The 14339-nt window shown below is 48.9% G+C and overlaps 6 protein-coding genes across 6 annotated transcripts; 3 read left to right on the top strand and 3 right to left on the bottom strand. All coding sequences in view use genetic code 12, as the record gives it.

The window, feature by feature from the left end:
* Nucleotides 1–785: 785 nt before the first annotated feature.
* FOB63_003668 (Dicarboxylic amino acid permease) lies at nt 786–2516 on the top strand (the record flags this gene model as incomplete). The annotated part of the gene is made up of 1 exon (XM_002615192.2): nt 786–2516. The coding sequence occupies one exon, from the start codon at nt 786–788 to the stop codon at nt 2514–2516; it is 1731 nt and encodes a 576-aa protein (XP_002615238.2).
* A 427-nt stretch (nt 2517–2943) lies between these two features.
* Nucleotides 2944–4533, top strand: FOB63_003667 (uncharacterized protein; the record flags this gene model as incomplete). The annotated part of the gene is made up of 1 exon (XM_002615193.1): nt 2944–4533. One exon carries the CDS (start codon nt 2944–2946, stop codon nt 4531–4533), a length of 1590 nt encoding a protein of 529 aa, XP_002615239.1.
* A 675-nt stretch (nt 4534–5208) lies between these two features.
* SSC1 (Hsp70 family ATPase) lies at nt 5209–7143 on the top strand (the record flags this gene model as incomplete). Its single annotated transcript, XM_002615194.1, has 1 exon — nt 5209–7143. One exon carries the CDS (start codon nt 5209–5211, stop codon nt 7141–7143), a length of 1935 nt encoding a protein of 644 aa, XP_002615240.1.
* A 358-nt stretch (nt 7144–7501) lies between these two features.
* FOB63_003665 (uncharacterized protein) lies at nt 7502–9412 on the bottom strand (the record flags this gene model as incomplete). The annotated part of the gene is made up of 1 exon (XM_002615195.1): nt 7502–9412. One exon carries the CDS (start codon nt 9410–9412, stop codon nt 7502–7504), a length of 1911 nt encoding a protein of 636 aa, XP_002615241.1.
* Nucleotides 9413–9942: 530 nt separating this feature from the next.
* APR1 (proteinase A) lies at nt 9943–11163 on the bottom strand (the record flags this gene model as incomplete). The annotated part of the gene is made up of 1 exon (XM_002615196.2): nt 9943–11163. One exon carries the CDS (start codon nt 11161–11163, stop codon nt 9943–9945), a length of 1221 nt encoding a protein of 406 aa, XP_002615242.1.
* A 1583-nt stretch (nt 11164–12746) lies between these two features.
* On the bottom strand, nt 12747–14234 carry FOB63_003663 (17-beta-hydroxysteroid dehydrogenase-like protein; the record flags this gene model as incomplete). Its single annotated transcript, XM_002615197.2, has 1 exon — nt 12747–14234. The coding sequence occupies one exon, from the start codon at nt 14232–14234 to the stop codon at nt 12747–12749; it is 1488 nt and encodes a 495-aa protein (XP_002615243.2).
* Between the last annotated feature and the right edge of the window lie 105 nt (nt 14235–14339).

The raw sequence follows: 14339 nt of genomic DNA, 5'->3' as shown, positions 1-14339 counted from the left end.
CATTCATGCGTGCCAGATAAAATTTTCTCTTCTCCTCAATGCAGAGGCGTCAATTTATCGACTATCTTATCATGAACGAATAGAGCTCACATGCCACACTACGCTTCCCACTAATTCGAAAGCTGCACCCACTTTTCCTGTATAGCTGAACCTTACATTGGTGGTATGCACAGTACACTTTGACACTGCAGTCAAACCCCTCATTCCATGCACGCATTAGGGTTCCACCACATAAAGAAATAACTTGGATCGCCCCGTATTTGAGCAAAGAGCGAATGGAGAATCAACAAAAGACGAATGGAAATCAGTATGCAATAGCCCTTCTCGTAAAAATTGTGACTGGTTCTAGAAACATGTACGATGTCTTGAAATTCTTGTAAGCTCCAAGGCGCAAACATGCATAGACAGAATTTAGGCATTTTTTTTTTTTTCAGTGTCTGTTAGGTCACACGCCAAGTTCGTGACAATTTTTGCTGCATGTCCAAGGTTAAAGAGCATCTCTCAGCCTACACGAATGATGTAAGGTGCACTTTTCTTATTCTTCTTGGCTCTTCCTTTTTTCAAGTAGCCTAGCGTCATGGCGCACGGCATTCTGACTTCTCAAAGATTTTTTGATAAGCGAGCAACAAGAGGAAACCCTTATCAGTGCGGATATTGTGCATACTAGATGAATGCTTTCCTTGGCAAAACATCTTGATTGAGGCATTCAAATAGCCCATCTGCCCTTATGTATCGATAAATTTAGTGTTTCTAGCTCCCTTCAAGTCGTATCTATTTGACCGACCATGAAAGACTACGAGAAACAATTCGACAACGGCGATGATGTCCTCTCTCGCCATACCGCTGAATACAACTTGACTGTGTCGATGTCCAATCCACAGTTGAGATTGCAAACTGAAAAAAGTCATGAGTTAAAAAAGGCTTTAGAGGCTAGACACTTGTCTATGATTGCTATTGGTGGTGCTTTGGGTACCGGTTTATTGATTGGAACTGGTTCTGCGTTGAAATCTGCTGGTCCAGGTGCGGTTTTCATCACTTATTCTCTTGTTGGTTTTGTCGTGTTTATGGTTTTGAGTGCTTTAGGTGAAGTTGCCACTTTCATTCCTTTAGCAGACGGTTTTGCGGGTTATTGTACTAGATATGTGGACGAGGCGCTCGGGTTTGCTTGTGGCTGGGTGTACTTGTTCAAGTACTTGTTAATTCCTGCAAACCAGTTGGTTGCTGGAGCACTTGTTATGTCTTTTTGGGTTTCCACAGATAGTGTGAATGCTGGAGTTTGGATTGCAATTTTCTTGGTTGTCATTGTTGTTATCAACATTCTTGGAGTTCGCTTTTTTGGAGAAATCGAGTTTTGGTTATCTTGTCTCAAGGTGCTCACATGCTTGGGACTCATCATCTTGCTTCTCGTCATTGCTTTAGGCGGTGGTCCAACCCACGACAGATTGGGTTTCCGTTTCTGGCAAGACCCCGGTGCTTTCAAAGAGTACGCTGAAAAGGCTAGAGGCTTACATGTCGGTGGTGCCACTGGACGGTTTGTCTCTTTTTTGTCAGTGCTTGTGACCGCTGTTTTCGCTTATATGGGCTCTGAATTGGTTGGTATTACCTTTGCTGAATGTGCTAGACCTCGTCAAGCCATTCCTAAAGCCATCAAGTTGACATTCTACCGTATCTTACTCTTTTACATTTGTTCGGTGTTGTTGTTGGGAATGTGTGTCGCCTCTAATGACAAGTTGCTTCTCGGTGCTTCTGGATCAAGTGCTTCTGCTTCGCCATTCGTCATTGCCATCAAGAATGCTAAAATCGATGGCTTGGACCACGTCATCAACGCATGCATTTTGCTTTTCGTCTTATCGGCAGCAAACTCAGACTTGTACATTTGTTCCAGAACCATTTACGGTCTTGCAGTTGCCGGCTATGCTCCAAAGATATTTGCCAAGACAAACAGTAAGGGTGTCCCATATTATGGTATTGCGCTTGGAGCTGCGTTCTGCTTATTGGGTTTTATGACCACGTCTTCTTCAGCAGCAGATATCTTCAATTACTTTGTGAATGTCGTTTCTTTGACTGGTTTGATCACTTGGAGTTGTATTTTGTTCCTCCACATCCGCTTTATGAAAGCTTTGAAGGTGCAAGGTTTCGACAGAAAGCGGGACTTGAACTACCGTTCGCCATTACAGCCATACGGCTCGTATATCTCTCTTGCGATTTGCATATTCATTATTCTCATCAAGAACTTCACAGTGTTCTTGGGCCATGACTTCCCTTATAAGACTTTCATCACTGGTTACATCATTCTCCCAGTGTTCTTGATTATGTTATTCAGTTACAAGTTCATTAAGAAAACAAAGTTGATACCTGCTCACCAGGTGGATTTGGATACTTACAGGGACGTTGTGGATGCCGAAGAAGAAGAGTTTGCTTTGAAGGACCAAGAAGAAAAGGCTTTGAGAGAAGCTCAAGGCAATCCTAAAGACTTGAAGTGGTTCTATGAAAAGGTCTTTGGCTGGATTTTCTGATTCGGAAATAGATAATTGATCTCAATCGAGTAGCGTAATCGTAGATTAAGAGGTTGTGCCATATCTTTAAAGGTGGCACCTCTAGAAAATAAAAATAACACAGCTAATAAAATATGTGGATGTTAGGAAATGAGACGGAATCTCATTCTTATTTATGCTTCAGTAACCTTGATGCTGCAAAAACGAGATCGCATTTGTTCGAGGTATAAATTGCTACAATAGGCTCAATTTTCTCTTCGCACATTTTTTCTCGAAATATTCTTGAACTTTTCTTCAATAACGCATTCTCTTACCATAGGCTGGTGAATCACCTCGGTACTACTAACTTTGTCCCTTATTGTTAGGAGATCACAACGGAGGGACAAATTCAACGCAACACTGCCTGGATCGCCCCAATAATCACGTGACACATCCTTTTATTCGTATCATGCAGCACCAAAAAACACCGTTAGGTACTGTTCTAGCAGCCCATCTCTATACCCCAGGACACCCCGATCGCGCTTATTTACAGCTCAGTCGCTTTGCTCGATCTGCAATGAATTCGAGGGGCTTAGCAAACAACGCACTCACCAGCGCGTCCCTAGGTCGAATGGAGGCGCTACGCGCTCTGTCTGGAGTGCCTTCTGGTGTTGCTGGCGTATCTCCAGTGGACGACAACTCCATGGGGCCAGGCAACGACACATCCAACCACGCAACACATGCAAACCACAACTCACAACATGGGCACATTCTGCATCATCTCCCGCATCAACACCAACAGCACAGCCAGGCGCACCTGGGCGGGTTTCCTCAAGGTTCGCAGCCCACGATGGTTTCATACCAAGAAACATACGAGAAGATGGCCGATTCTGTGTCAAAAGTGGAGGCAGAGGTTGCTACAATGAGCCAAGATATGGCTTACTTTCGCCATGTTCTCGATTTCCAGAACCTGAAGATTGAAAAATTGACACAACTTTTACTAGATTTACTCCACAACAAGGATGTTACTTCGATCGTGACGCTGTTGCAGGCAATACATTCAAGCGATCCTTTCAATGTGGAAGAAACTCACGACTCTGTTGACGACTCAGTGCACGATTCGGTGCACGATGTTAATGCATCCCTTCCCTCGCTACAAGCGCTGGATGTGGTTAGCGGTGTGGGTGTCGTAAATGTTCCAGGAGTACTGCTCGATGGGAACATGGATCCCCAACTTCATCAAGTGGCTCAGGCGGCAGTTCAGGCTCTGTCTGTATCAAAATCGGATACCCAGGACGACAAAAAGATACGCAAGCGACCTTTCCACAAAGTGAATGGAAACTCTGCTAGAGAAGGTTTGTCCAAGCAACAACAGCAGCTGGTGCAACAACAGCAACAACAACAGCAGCTGCAGCAGCAGCAACAACAACAACAACAGGTACAGCAGCATCAAAAGCAACAGCACCAACACCTGCAACAACAGCAACAACATCAGCCGCAACACCGCCAACTGCAACAGCCACAGCATCTTCAGTCACAACAACAACAACTGCAAAATACCCACCAACCACAACTACATCTGCAAGACCAGCCTCAGCAATCAAATTCGCAAGTATCGCAAGTGCAAGCACTACATCAGCACTCACAGGCGCAACAACAATCAACAGCCAAAGATTCTGTCGTTGGTATACCCGAACTTGAGGTTGTCGATGTAGACCATCTCAGTGGTCGGAAGAAGCCGAAAGTCACAATAGATTTCTTACACAATCCAATGACTGTCAAGGAGATATATGATGAGTTTACCAAAGGTTTCAGAGGCCAACCACCTCTACGAGAAATGGATGAGCGTTTTGGTAAGTACGAATGGAGAGGGGACTCAAGGTCCAAAGAGTCCAAAAGATTTCAACGACGCAAAAAGCTCTGTGATGCTATAGAGCGGGGGATGACAAAGTACGGTAAATCTGTCGAAGAGATCATCAATTACATCGAAGAATTCCGTGGCGAAAAATCTTTAACGTGGGTGATGAACGGAAACTTGCCTAGAGATTTACTCGAATGAGTTTTACCGTAGAGCGCGGAGAATGATCAAACAGGGCTCCTTTGCAAGAGAGAGTAGAGCAAACGAAGGGAAAGGGCTACAAATAAAAAAAAAAGAGAAGATGGATGAAGAAAAAAAGAAAAGAAAAAAAAAGAAAAAAAGCAACTGACAGCAGTGAGTGTGTGTTATCCCGGTGATGTATTGTGAGGGCCTGTACTAAAATCATCAGAAATGTTTCCGTCGCCCGTGTATCTATTATTATTATTCTTCCAATGTATTATGAACAAGTTTAGTTGGTGTGTCAAATACACATATCAAGAATCTCTGCCTAGGGCAATGTTGCTTGAGTGTAGCACCAATCCTTGTAGTTGGGGAAGCATTGCTAGTCACACCCGTGCATTCGCAAAGATTCGTCACGTGCACTATCGCCTTTGCCGGTAGAGGCAAATCATAAGGAAGAGAATCTAGTTGCCAAATTTGAAGTGTCTAGACACACAATTGAGATGCTAAGACATGGCCGAATGCCGTGGAAATGCTTTCCGAGGAAACTGTGTGGGTCAGTTATGAGAGAAGTTTCTCGAACTTCAAGGCCGCGGCGGCGGGTAACCCCCCAAAATTTTCAGCATACATAGGCACTCGTTGTCCGGCCCGCATTTCCTCTTTTCCTTCTTTCTCCACTTGCCACATCTAACAACAATGTTGACTGCCAGAAACTCTTGCAAGAACGCTGCCAAGCGTTTCGTGCGTTTGAACTCTACTGCCGCTCCAAACGGTCCAGTTATCGGTATTGATTTGGGTACCACCAACTCTGCCGTTGCCGTTATGGAAGGTAAGGTTCCAAAGATTATTGAGAACAGTGAAGGTGGCAGAACCACTCCATCGATTGTTGCTTTCACCAAGGAAGGCGAACGTTTGGTTGGTATTCCAGCCAAGCGTCAAGCTGTTGTCAACCCAGAAAACACCTTGTTTGCCACCAAGAGATTGATTGGTAGAAGATTCGAGGACAAGGAGGTGCAAAGAGACATCAAGCAAGTGCCATACAAGATCGTCAAGCACGACAACGGTGACGCCTGGATTGAGGCCAGAGGCCAAAAGTACTCCCCTCAACAGATTGGTGGTTTCGTCTTGAACAAGATGAAGGAGACTGCTGAGTCCTACATGAACAAGCCAGTCAACAATGCTGTTGTCACCTGTCCTGCTTACTTTAACGATGCTCAAAGACAAGCCACCAAGGACGCTGGTAAGATTGTTGGTTTGAACGTTTTGAGAGTTGTTAACGAGCCTACTGCCGCTGCCTTGGCTTACGGTTTGGAGAAGAACGACGGTGAGGTTGTTGCTGTTTTCGACTTGGGTGGAGGTACTTTCGATATCTCTGTTTTGGACATTGGTGCCGGTGTCTTTGAGGTCAAGTCCACCAACGGTGACACTCACTTGGGTGGTGAGGACTTTGACATTGCTATTGTCAGAAACATTGTTGAGACTTTCAAGAAGGAATCTGGCATTGACTTGGAGAACGACAGAATGGCCATCCAAAGAATCAGAGAGGCTGCTGAGAAGGCCAAGATTGAATTGTCTTCCACTGTTTCTACCGAAATCAACTTGCCTTTCATCACTGCCGACGCTTCTGGTCCAAAGCACATCAACCAAAAGATCACCAGAGCTCAATTCGAGGCCTTGGTTGAGCCATTGATCAAGAGAACTATTGAGCCATGTAAGAAGGCCATGAAGGATGCCGGTTTGAACACATCCGACGTTTCCGAGGTCATCTTGGTTGGTGGTATGTCGAGAATGCCAAAGGTTGTTGAGACCGTCAAGTCCATTTTCGGCAAGGAACCATCCAAGGCTGTCAACCCAGACGAAGCCGTTGCCATGGGTGCTGCCATTCAAGGTGGTATTTTGGCTGGTGAAGTCAAGGATGTCGTTCTTTTGGATGTCACTCCATTGTCTTTGGGTATTGAAACCATGGGCGGTGTTTTCGCTAGATTGATCTCTAGAAACACCACCATCCCAGCCAAGAAGTCTCAGATCTTCTCCACTGCCTCTGCCGGTCAAACCTCCGTGGAAATCAGAGTCTTCCAAGGTGAGAGAGAGTTGACCAGAGACAACAAGTTGATTGGTAACTTCACCTTGTCTGGTATCCCACCAGCACCAAAGGGTGTTCCTCAAATCGAGGTCACTTTCGACATTGACACTGATGGTATCATCAAGGTTTCTGCCCGTGACAAGGCCAGCAACAAGGATGCTTCCATCACTGTTGCCGGTTCTTCTGGTTTGTCTGATGCCGAGATCGAGAAGATGGTTCAAGACGCCGAGAAGTTTGCCGAGTCTGACAAGGCCAAGAGAGAGGCCATTGAGAATGCCAACAGAGCCGACCAATTGTGTAACGACACCGAGAACTCTTTGAACGAGTTCAAGGACAAGCTTGAGCAGGCTGACGCCGACAAGCTTAGAGGTCTTGTTGCCTCTTTGAGAGAGATTGCTGTCAAGGCGCAGGCTGGCGAGGAAGTTGACGCTTCCGAGTTGCAAACCAAGACCGAGGAGTTGCAGAACGAGTCGTTGAAGGTGTTTGAGAAGTTGTACAAGAACAACGACAACAACGACAACAACTCCAACGAGTCGCAACAAAACTAGTTGATATCATACTGTCACACTAGCCTGTTTCTTGTATATATTTAATAAAGTGAGTACGTACTGGGTCCGTTGCGGCTGTGTATGAAAATGATCGTATAGGTGTGATGAAAGTATGCTTATAATATGATTATAAGTATGAAGTATGATCAAAAGTATGGTTATAGTATGAAGTATGATCAAAAGTATGATTATAAGTATGAAGTATGATTAACTAAGATTATAACTATGAAGTATGATTATAACTATGAAGTATGATTATAACTATGAAGTATGATTATAACTATGAAGTATGATTATAAGATGATTATAAGATGATTATAAGATGATTATAACTCAGTAACAAGCTTGCAGTGCAGGCCTACCCAAACAGAGAGAGGCCCACAGGGACGCCTTGGGAGCGGGGCATGGCTTTGCCTTCGTGGCGGCGAACAGTGCTGTACCGCTCCACGTCCGACCCCACGGTCGAAGCCTCCGAGTCCGAGCTGTAGTCCAACATGTCGCCCAACATCGAGCGGCGGTGGAACACGCGGGCAATTTCTGAGCCGGCGGAAACCACCGAGCTGGCGTCCAGAGCGTCTGAGAGCTTTTCGCTCAAGCCCGTAGACTGTGACGCTGTTCTTGGTCCCAAGCTTTCCAAGTCGGCTTCTGGCACCTCTTCTGGCACGGTTGGCTCTCTTGCGTCTCTCTCTCTGCGCCAGAACTCTCTCTTTTCCAGAGCCGCCAGCTTCGTGTCGTCTGTCATGGCGACAGACGCCCGGTGCGAGCGGGCGTACTGCGGCGCAAGCCGGGGCGGCAACTCCAGCTGTGCCGCGAGAAGATGGAACACGGCGATTTCCTGCCGAAGAGCGATCCGCTGCGCCACGACGTTGGCCAAATACTGCCGCCAGAGCGCCTGGGCCTGCTGCCGCTGCCGCTGCTCGTCGAGGTAGGCGCGGAGCGTGCCCGCCGTGTGTGGCGGCGGTGTTGGCGGCACCTGGGGCGGCGTCACAGGACGAGCCGCGGGCTCCAACGTCTTGGGCGCCGAATCTTTTGCCTCGATGCTGTCGGCTCTTTGCGGCACAGTTTCCTCCGACGTCGAGACCGGCTGGCCGGCCATTTTGCGGATGGCCGACGAGAGATGCGGCACTCTTGTGGCGGGCGCCAGTCCAAGCGCCGGGTTGGCCACGGGCGCGGAAATGGCGCCGCGCGCAGAAACTGGCGCGCGAGCAGCGCGGCGGCGGCGGCGGAGGGCGCCGCGAAACGACCGCACGCGCTTGGTGCGCACCACGAACGCCCGGAGCCCGTGCGCCATGCGGTCGGCCACGCGCCGCATCCGCACGCGCATGCGGTACCAGAGACCGCCCTGGCGGGCGCGGATGGCGCCTCGGCGCGCGAGCGGCGGCGACGCGACGCTTTCGGGCTGCGGGTCGCCTGGCCGCGTTGAGAAGATGGTGGCTTGCGAGCCCATCAGGTCGGAAATGTCCCGCACGCTTGAGCGGGCCTGGTCCACGATGAAGGACGAAAACCGCTTGGGCACCTGGTTGAAGCTGCTCAAGTCATGGTTCGACGGCTTGCGGCTGCTGGGTTTCATGCTGGGCAGCAGCGGCGCCGACGCCAACAAGTCCACGGTGTCCATCAGACTGTAGTGGGAGTACAGCCGGCGCACGTGCGAGTTTCCAGCCAGCACATTTCTTGGGACAGACACAATACTTCTTGGGGCAGACAGAATATGTCTTGGGTCGGTCAGCACGGTTCTTGGGTCCGTCAGCATACGTCTTGGGTCCGTCAGCATACGTCTTGGGTCCGTCAGTCTTGGGCCTGTCAGCAGTCTTGGGCCTGTCGCCCGCACCGCTTTCGGAGGCGACATGCGAGGAGGGCTCGTCTTGGGCGCAGGCAGCGACGGCTTGGGCATGGACGCCTGGCCCATGCTGCGCTGGGGGCTTCGGGGGCTCGCCTGCAGCCCCGGGAACCGGTTTGCAAGCTGGGCGGGCGACCGGTTGGGTGTCTGGATGGGCGTGCGGGTTGGCGTATGCGTTGGCGTGTGTGTCTTGTCGGTGGGTGTCTGGCGAGGCGTCTGCTCCCACACGGCCGACGTGGAAAAGTCGCCCAAAAGAAGCGCAAGCAGCTCATCCATCGACCGCGTAGGCAGGTCCGCATAGGGAATCCGCTCCGACAGCTCCTCGCTGCCCAAGAGCTCGCATGTGTGCACATCAGACACATTGTCTGAGCTGAGCGAGATCGACACTCGATCCCGGGAAATGGGCGCCACCGGTAGATATGTCAGGCTCATTCTTGTTCTGCTGAACAGTATCTGTGGCTATGATAGGTGTGTCGATCGGCGATCTGGTGATAGCTATGGTAGCTTTGATCTGGCGGCGATGATCTGTGGGTTGTCTTGCGGCGATGATTTGGAACTCGGAACTCAATTGGTCCAAGCTTGGTTGTTCAAGTTGTTCAATGTTCCGGAGATTTTCAAAGGTGTAGAATGGATTTGATTCCTTTGTAATTTGTAGATGGAAATGTGATTCCTTTGTGATGTGTAGATGGAAGTGTGATTCCTTTGTGAAACCAAAAAGTCGTAAGGACAAATTTGATCATTTTCGAATCGCATCATCGATGCCTCAACAGATGGCTGGCTAACCCGATCTGGCATTGTAAGTGCGTACAGGCTGTCCTGTGTGCAGGATGTGCGCCCCCACTTGCAGCAGTAAACCTTCTCTGTTCTAAGGATAGCGCCGCGACAGCGCCACCCGCCTACAACTGTTCATGATGGCATGCTGCCGCGTATATTGCAAAACTCTCGCCTTTTTATATTCATATCTACTTGGCTGGGGCCAAGCCAACGGCGTCCTTCTTCAAGTCGTACACAGAGTAGTATCTTCTCAAGAAAGCATCACCCACAATGGCCAAGTCGCCAATTGGCTCGGGGAAGTCCATTGGAGTGAAGGCAGAAATGCACGAGCCGGAAACCTCCAACGTGTAGTCGTAAGGAGACAATGTGAAGTTGTAGCCAGCAAAGGTCAAGGTCAAGTCTGGCAAGTTGTCACGTGTAGCGCAGTCAACCTGGTACTGACCAGACCAAGACTTGGTGGCACCAATCTTGGCATTGATAATCTCTGCCAAAGACGATGGCAACGTGATCAATGAAGTACCAGTGTCAATGGCTGCACCAGTGGCCGTCAACTCGGCGTACTCGTCACCCAAGCCAATACCGTCAAAGGACACCTCCCAGTAGGCCTTTCTTCTCACAGGCAACCAAGTGAGGTCACCTTTGAACAAGGCCTCGTCATAGCCACCGAAAGTAGCCACACCGCCGTTCTCCTCGTTCTTGTTGGTGTCACCGAGGTAGAAACCAAATTGTGGCGCATCCAAGAGCCCTTGCGCGATGGCGTTGTACACGGGAGGGACAATCTTGTTGACCGAGATTGTGTCGTACGCCAAGCCCAAAATACCATCGAACTTGCCAAAGGCAAATGCCAAGCCCGGCTCGGAGGTTGCCTCAGCAAAATCCTGCTTTGGAATCACCAAGTCACCAATGGCCAAGACATCCTGGGAAATGTAGCCCTCCATAGCACCGGAACCATACTGGATGGAAAACTCAGAGCCATTGGCCTTATAAGTGGAAGACTCGTCGTGGTCATACTTGGTGTGCAAGAAGCAAGCCAAAGAACTACAGTCGCGCGAGGGGACCCACAAGTTGGAAGAACCTGTGTCCAAAATCACTTTGAAAGTCTGGCCTGGGGTGCCGAGCTGGATCTCAGTGAAGTACTGAGCATTGAGGTAGTTGGTCAAGGGGGCCTCGTGCTCCGAGTTGGCCACAAAAGGAACCTCCGCCACCTGCTGCACGCCAGAGCCAGCACCGACACCAGCAGCGCCAAAGGCACCAATGTACTTGTTGGCCAAAGATTTGGTATAGCCGGAGAAAGAACGGGCATCCAAAGTCTCCTCAATTGGCACCTTGTTCAACTTGGTGGAGAATTTCTTAGCGTCAGCGCCAGCAATTAAAGCAGTGGCAATGGCCACCAAAGCGGAAAGTTGCATTGTGTTCTTGTGTTGAGCAGTTCTTCAGGGCAAAAGTTCCAGAAAACAAAAACAAGGGGTGTTATCGGATAACCTTTTGATAAAGAACAGTAGATGATAAGATAAAAAGCAAAGTGGCGAGCGCTCCTTTATATACAGAGGCGGTCATTTATTGTGAGAAAGTGGCTGCAAAAGCGACAATGTTGTGAAGAAATAGTTTCTTAATCCAGAAATTAACTGGCCCAAGACTGAAAACGTTTCTGGAAAAATTTGGTTCAAGCTGATTCGATTCTTGTAGCTTGATGGGTCTGTTAGCCGAATATATGTTTGCACCCGTGCCTCTTTCGTTTTGGGCCATCCCCTTTTGAGCACAAGAATAGCCAAACTTGCTCAACCAGCACTATTATACACAGGAGTGTCCGTTTTCGGATCCACAGTTATTAGGGCAATTGGGTATAGTGGAGAAGATATAGTTACAGAAATAAGATAGAACCATACGAACTGTCTTGTTCACTTTTTCATTTTTGTAATTTTAAATGTGTGGATGGATCCAATGTTCTTAGTCTCAAATAAATAGTATGAGATAATGAAGTGTCTGAAACATAAGAGGAAACTGTAACGATCTACATGAAATATTAATCTTCTAGGAATAGATATTTTTAACTCAAATATCTCATGTTGACACCAGTTTGGTCAATCCTGATGAATCGATGTCTGATACTCTAGTAGAACAAATGGAACATGTATGGCCATTGTGCTTAGTTTTCTTCATGAGTACATCTTTGTACTTCTGATAATTGCCTTTAGATTCGAAGCTTCATTTGATTAATTACATGAATGCTAGTCGGATTCTGTTTCTTTTGGAGCTTTCAATCGAAATTGTTGAATGAGAGTTTCGGTGTCATGAATTCTAGAAGCCACTACGAAGATACTCAGTAATCTTCGGATACAGTGTAAATACTTGATTTGGAAGATTCAACATCTTGTACTGGCTAATTTTGCCAAATTAATCGATTACTTGTTTCAGCTTGATACAGGCTGGAATGTAAACTTAGTCATTATTCTCTTGCAAAGAAGATGTTTTCTCATGGCTCAAATGTCCCTATTATTTCGGACAAAGCTCAAAAGATCTTTCTACAAGTCTGATTTTCGTGTTTTGTTTGTAAATTCTCCACTCTCTGATCCGATTTGAACCGAATCTCTTCCAATGATCAAACAGGAGAATATAAGAGCATGCCAGGGCCTCACGACTCAAAAATTCATGTCTTTGATGAAACCAAGCAACAACCTGGCACCTTTAATCAAGAGCTAGGAGTCTCGTGTCCTCCATTATTGAAGGTTTAGGTCAAGTATGTTGATACTCCATGCCATCAACTTTGGTCTCTGTAGCTTTCCCGCATTGTCTGGATAATTCAATTTACAATATTTTATTAGTCCCTCCTAAAATACATCGTAAAGAGACATGGCCGCCTACAAGCCACCTTCTGAAAACTCACGTCAAGAAGATAAACTAAATCATCTCTGTTCTGTCCAACTACTCAGCCTAACTTAATACAGAAACCCATTCACTCATAAAAACTCTAAAAACGAAGCCCACACTATATCTACGCCAGAGCAGCACGCACAAACTCGGCCATGCCCTTTTCCCAGCCCTGGTCCCACTCCCACAACCAGTCCAGCTGGCCCTCTTTCTTGACGTATTCGGCGCGGCGCGCGGCCCAGACCGCCTGGCGCCGCCCAACCAAAGCGCCCTTGCGCGCAAACGCAGCGCCGTCCGCCCAAGCCGCCCTGAAACCCGCCTCGTACCGCGCATGTTCATACTTGCCTCCGCGCTCGTCCCAATAATGTACATGCTGGTCAAAGTTGGCCTTCAACAGCTCTTCGAGTTTGTCCAGCAGCGGCTCTTGCACCTTTGGCGGCCGCACAGCACGCCCGGCCATCTCCCGGAAATCCCACTCGCCGCCCTGGGCCTCAAACTTGAACGTCCAAAAGTACAGCCCTGCGCCTGCGCGCTGCTCGAACAACCGCACTTGCTTCGCGCCATACTCCTCCACTAGCTCGCTGCGCTTGCCCTTGTCGGACTTGTCCCAGCTCTTACCGTCCACCACACAAGAGTACTCGCCCACCATGAAATCGACGCCACGCCCGCCGTCGTTCAAGTTTGTGAGCACGCTGCCGTCCAAATCTTCGATGATCTGCGGAACACTTTTTGCCCGGTCTTTATCGTCAAAGCACCGGTAACAGTGGTCGTCCACTACAATGCCCAAGTTGCGCCCGTCCTTCTGGTGCTCCTGCACCCACTTGGCCCATTGGTCGGGCCACCAGCCGTCCAGAATCACCACGGGGATCGAGCCGTCTTCCTTGCGGATCGCCTCGAGCGCCCGCATGTAGTACAGCTTCTGTTTCAGAGCGCTGTCAGAAAACTCGGCCTCGTTGACAATCTGGATGCCGGCGATGTTGCTGTAGCGCTTCAAGTCCTTGGCGATGAACGCCACGGCGTCTGCAGCGAGTTTCTGGAAGCTCAGGCTGTTCCAGAACCCGGCCTGGCCGCCGCTCAGCTCGCCCGAATGCGCCTCGCCGTTGGCGCCGCCCGGAAGCCCGTGCAAGTCCACCAAAACCGCAATCTGGTGCTTTGCGGCCGCCTCGACGAACTTGCTCTTGAATATGGTCCACGCTTCGCTGTACACGTCCGCATACGGCTCGTACTTGGTGCCCAGCGTGAACTTGCCGCCGCCCACGTGCCAGTACCCGACCGGAATGCGGACTGCCGTGACCCCTTGGCTCTGGAGCCACTTCCAGTCGTCCTCGGAAGCGTAGTCGGACCAGTGGGCCTCCAACCGTTTCTTGTAGTCCTTCTTGTCGTCCTTGGCACCTTTAGCCACTGCCTCCAACTCCACTTCCGTACCCTCGGGGAAAATGCTGTGGAAAATCCATTTCTCGAGCACAAAACACCCGCCAAAGTTCACGCCAAAGTGGAACCGTGTGCGGCAAAGCTGGCTGTCCAGAAGATCCCCGCTCACAGCAGCGTCTGCCGCCGGGGCATCGTGCACGCTGTGGGCCTTGAGTTTGTCGACGATTTTAGAGATGCCCATGTCAATGTGTGAAAACTGTACAAGTCAATCTGTGAAACTGTACAAGTCAATGTGTAGAAACTGTACAAGTCAATGTGTAGAAACTGTACAAGTCAATCTGTAGTT

This window comes from Clavispora lusitaniae, assembly GCF_014636115.1.
Source record: "Clavispora lusitaniae strain FDAARGOS_655 chromosome Unknown tig00000105_pilon, whole genome shotgun sequence".
NCBI lineage: Eukaryota > Fungi > Ascomycota > Pichiomycetes > Serinales > Metschnikowiaceae > Clavispora > Clavispora lusitaniae.
The sequence above is the reverse complement of the archived record's forward strand: the minus strand, read 5'-3'. Positions and strand labels throughout refer to the sequence as shown.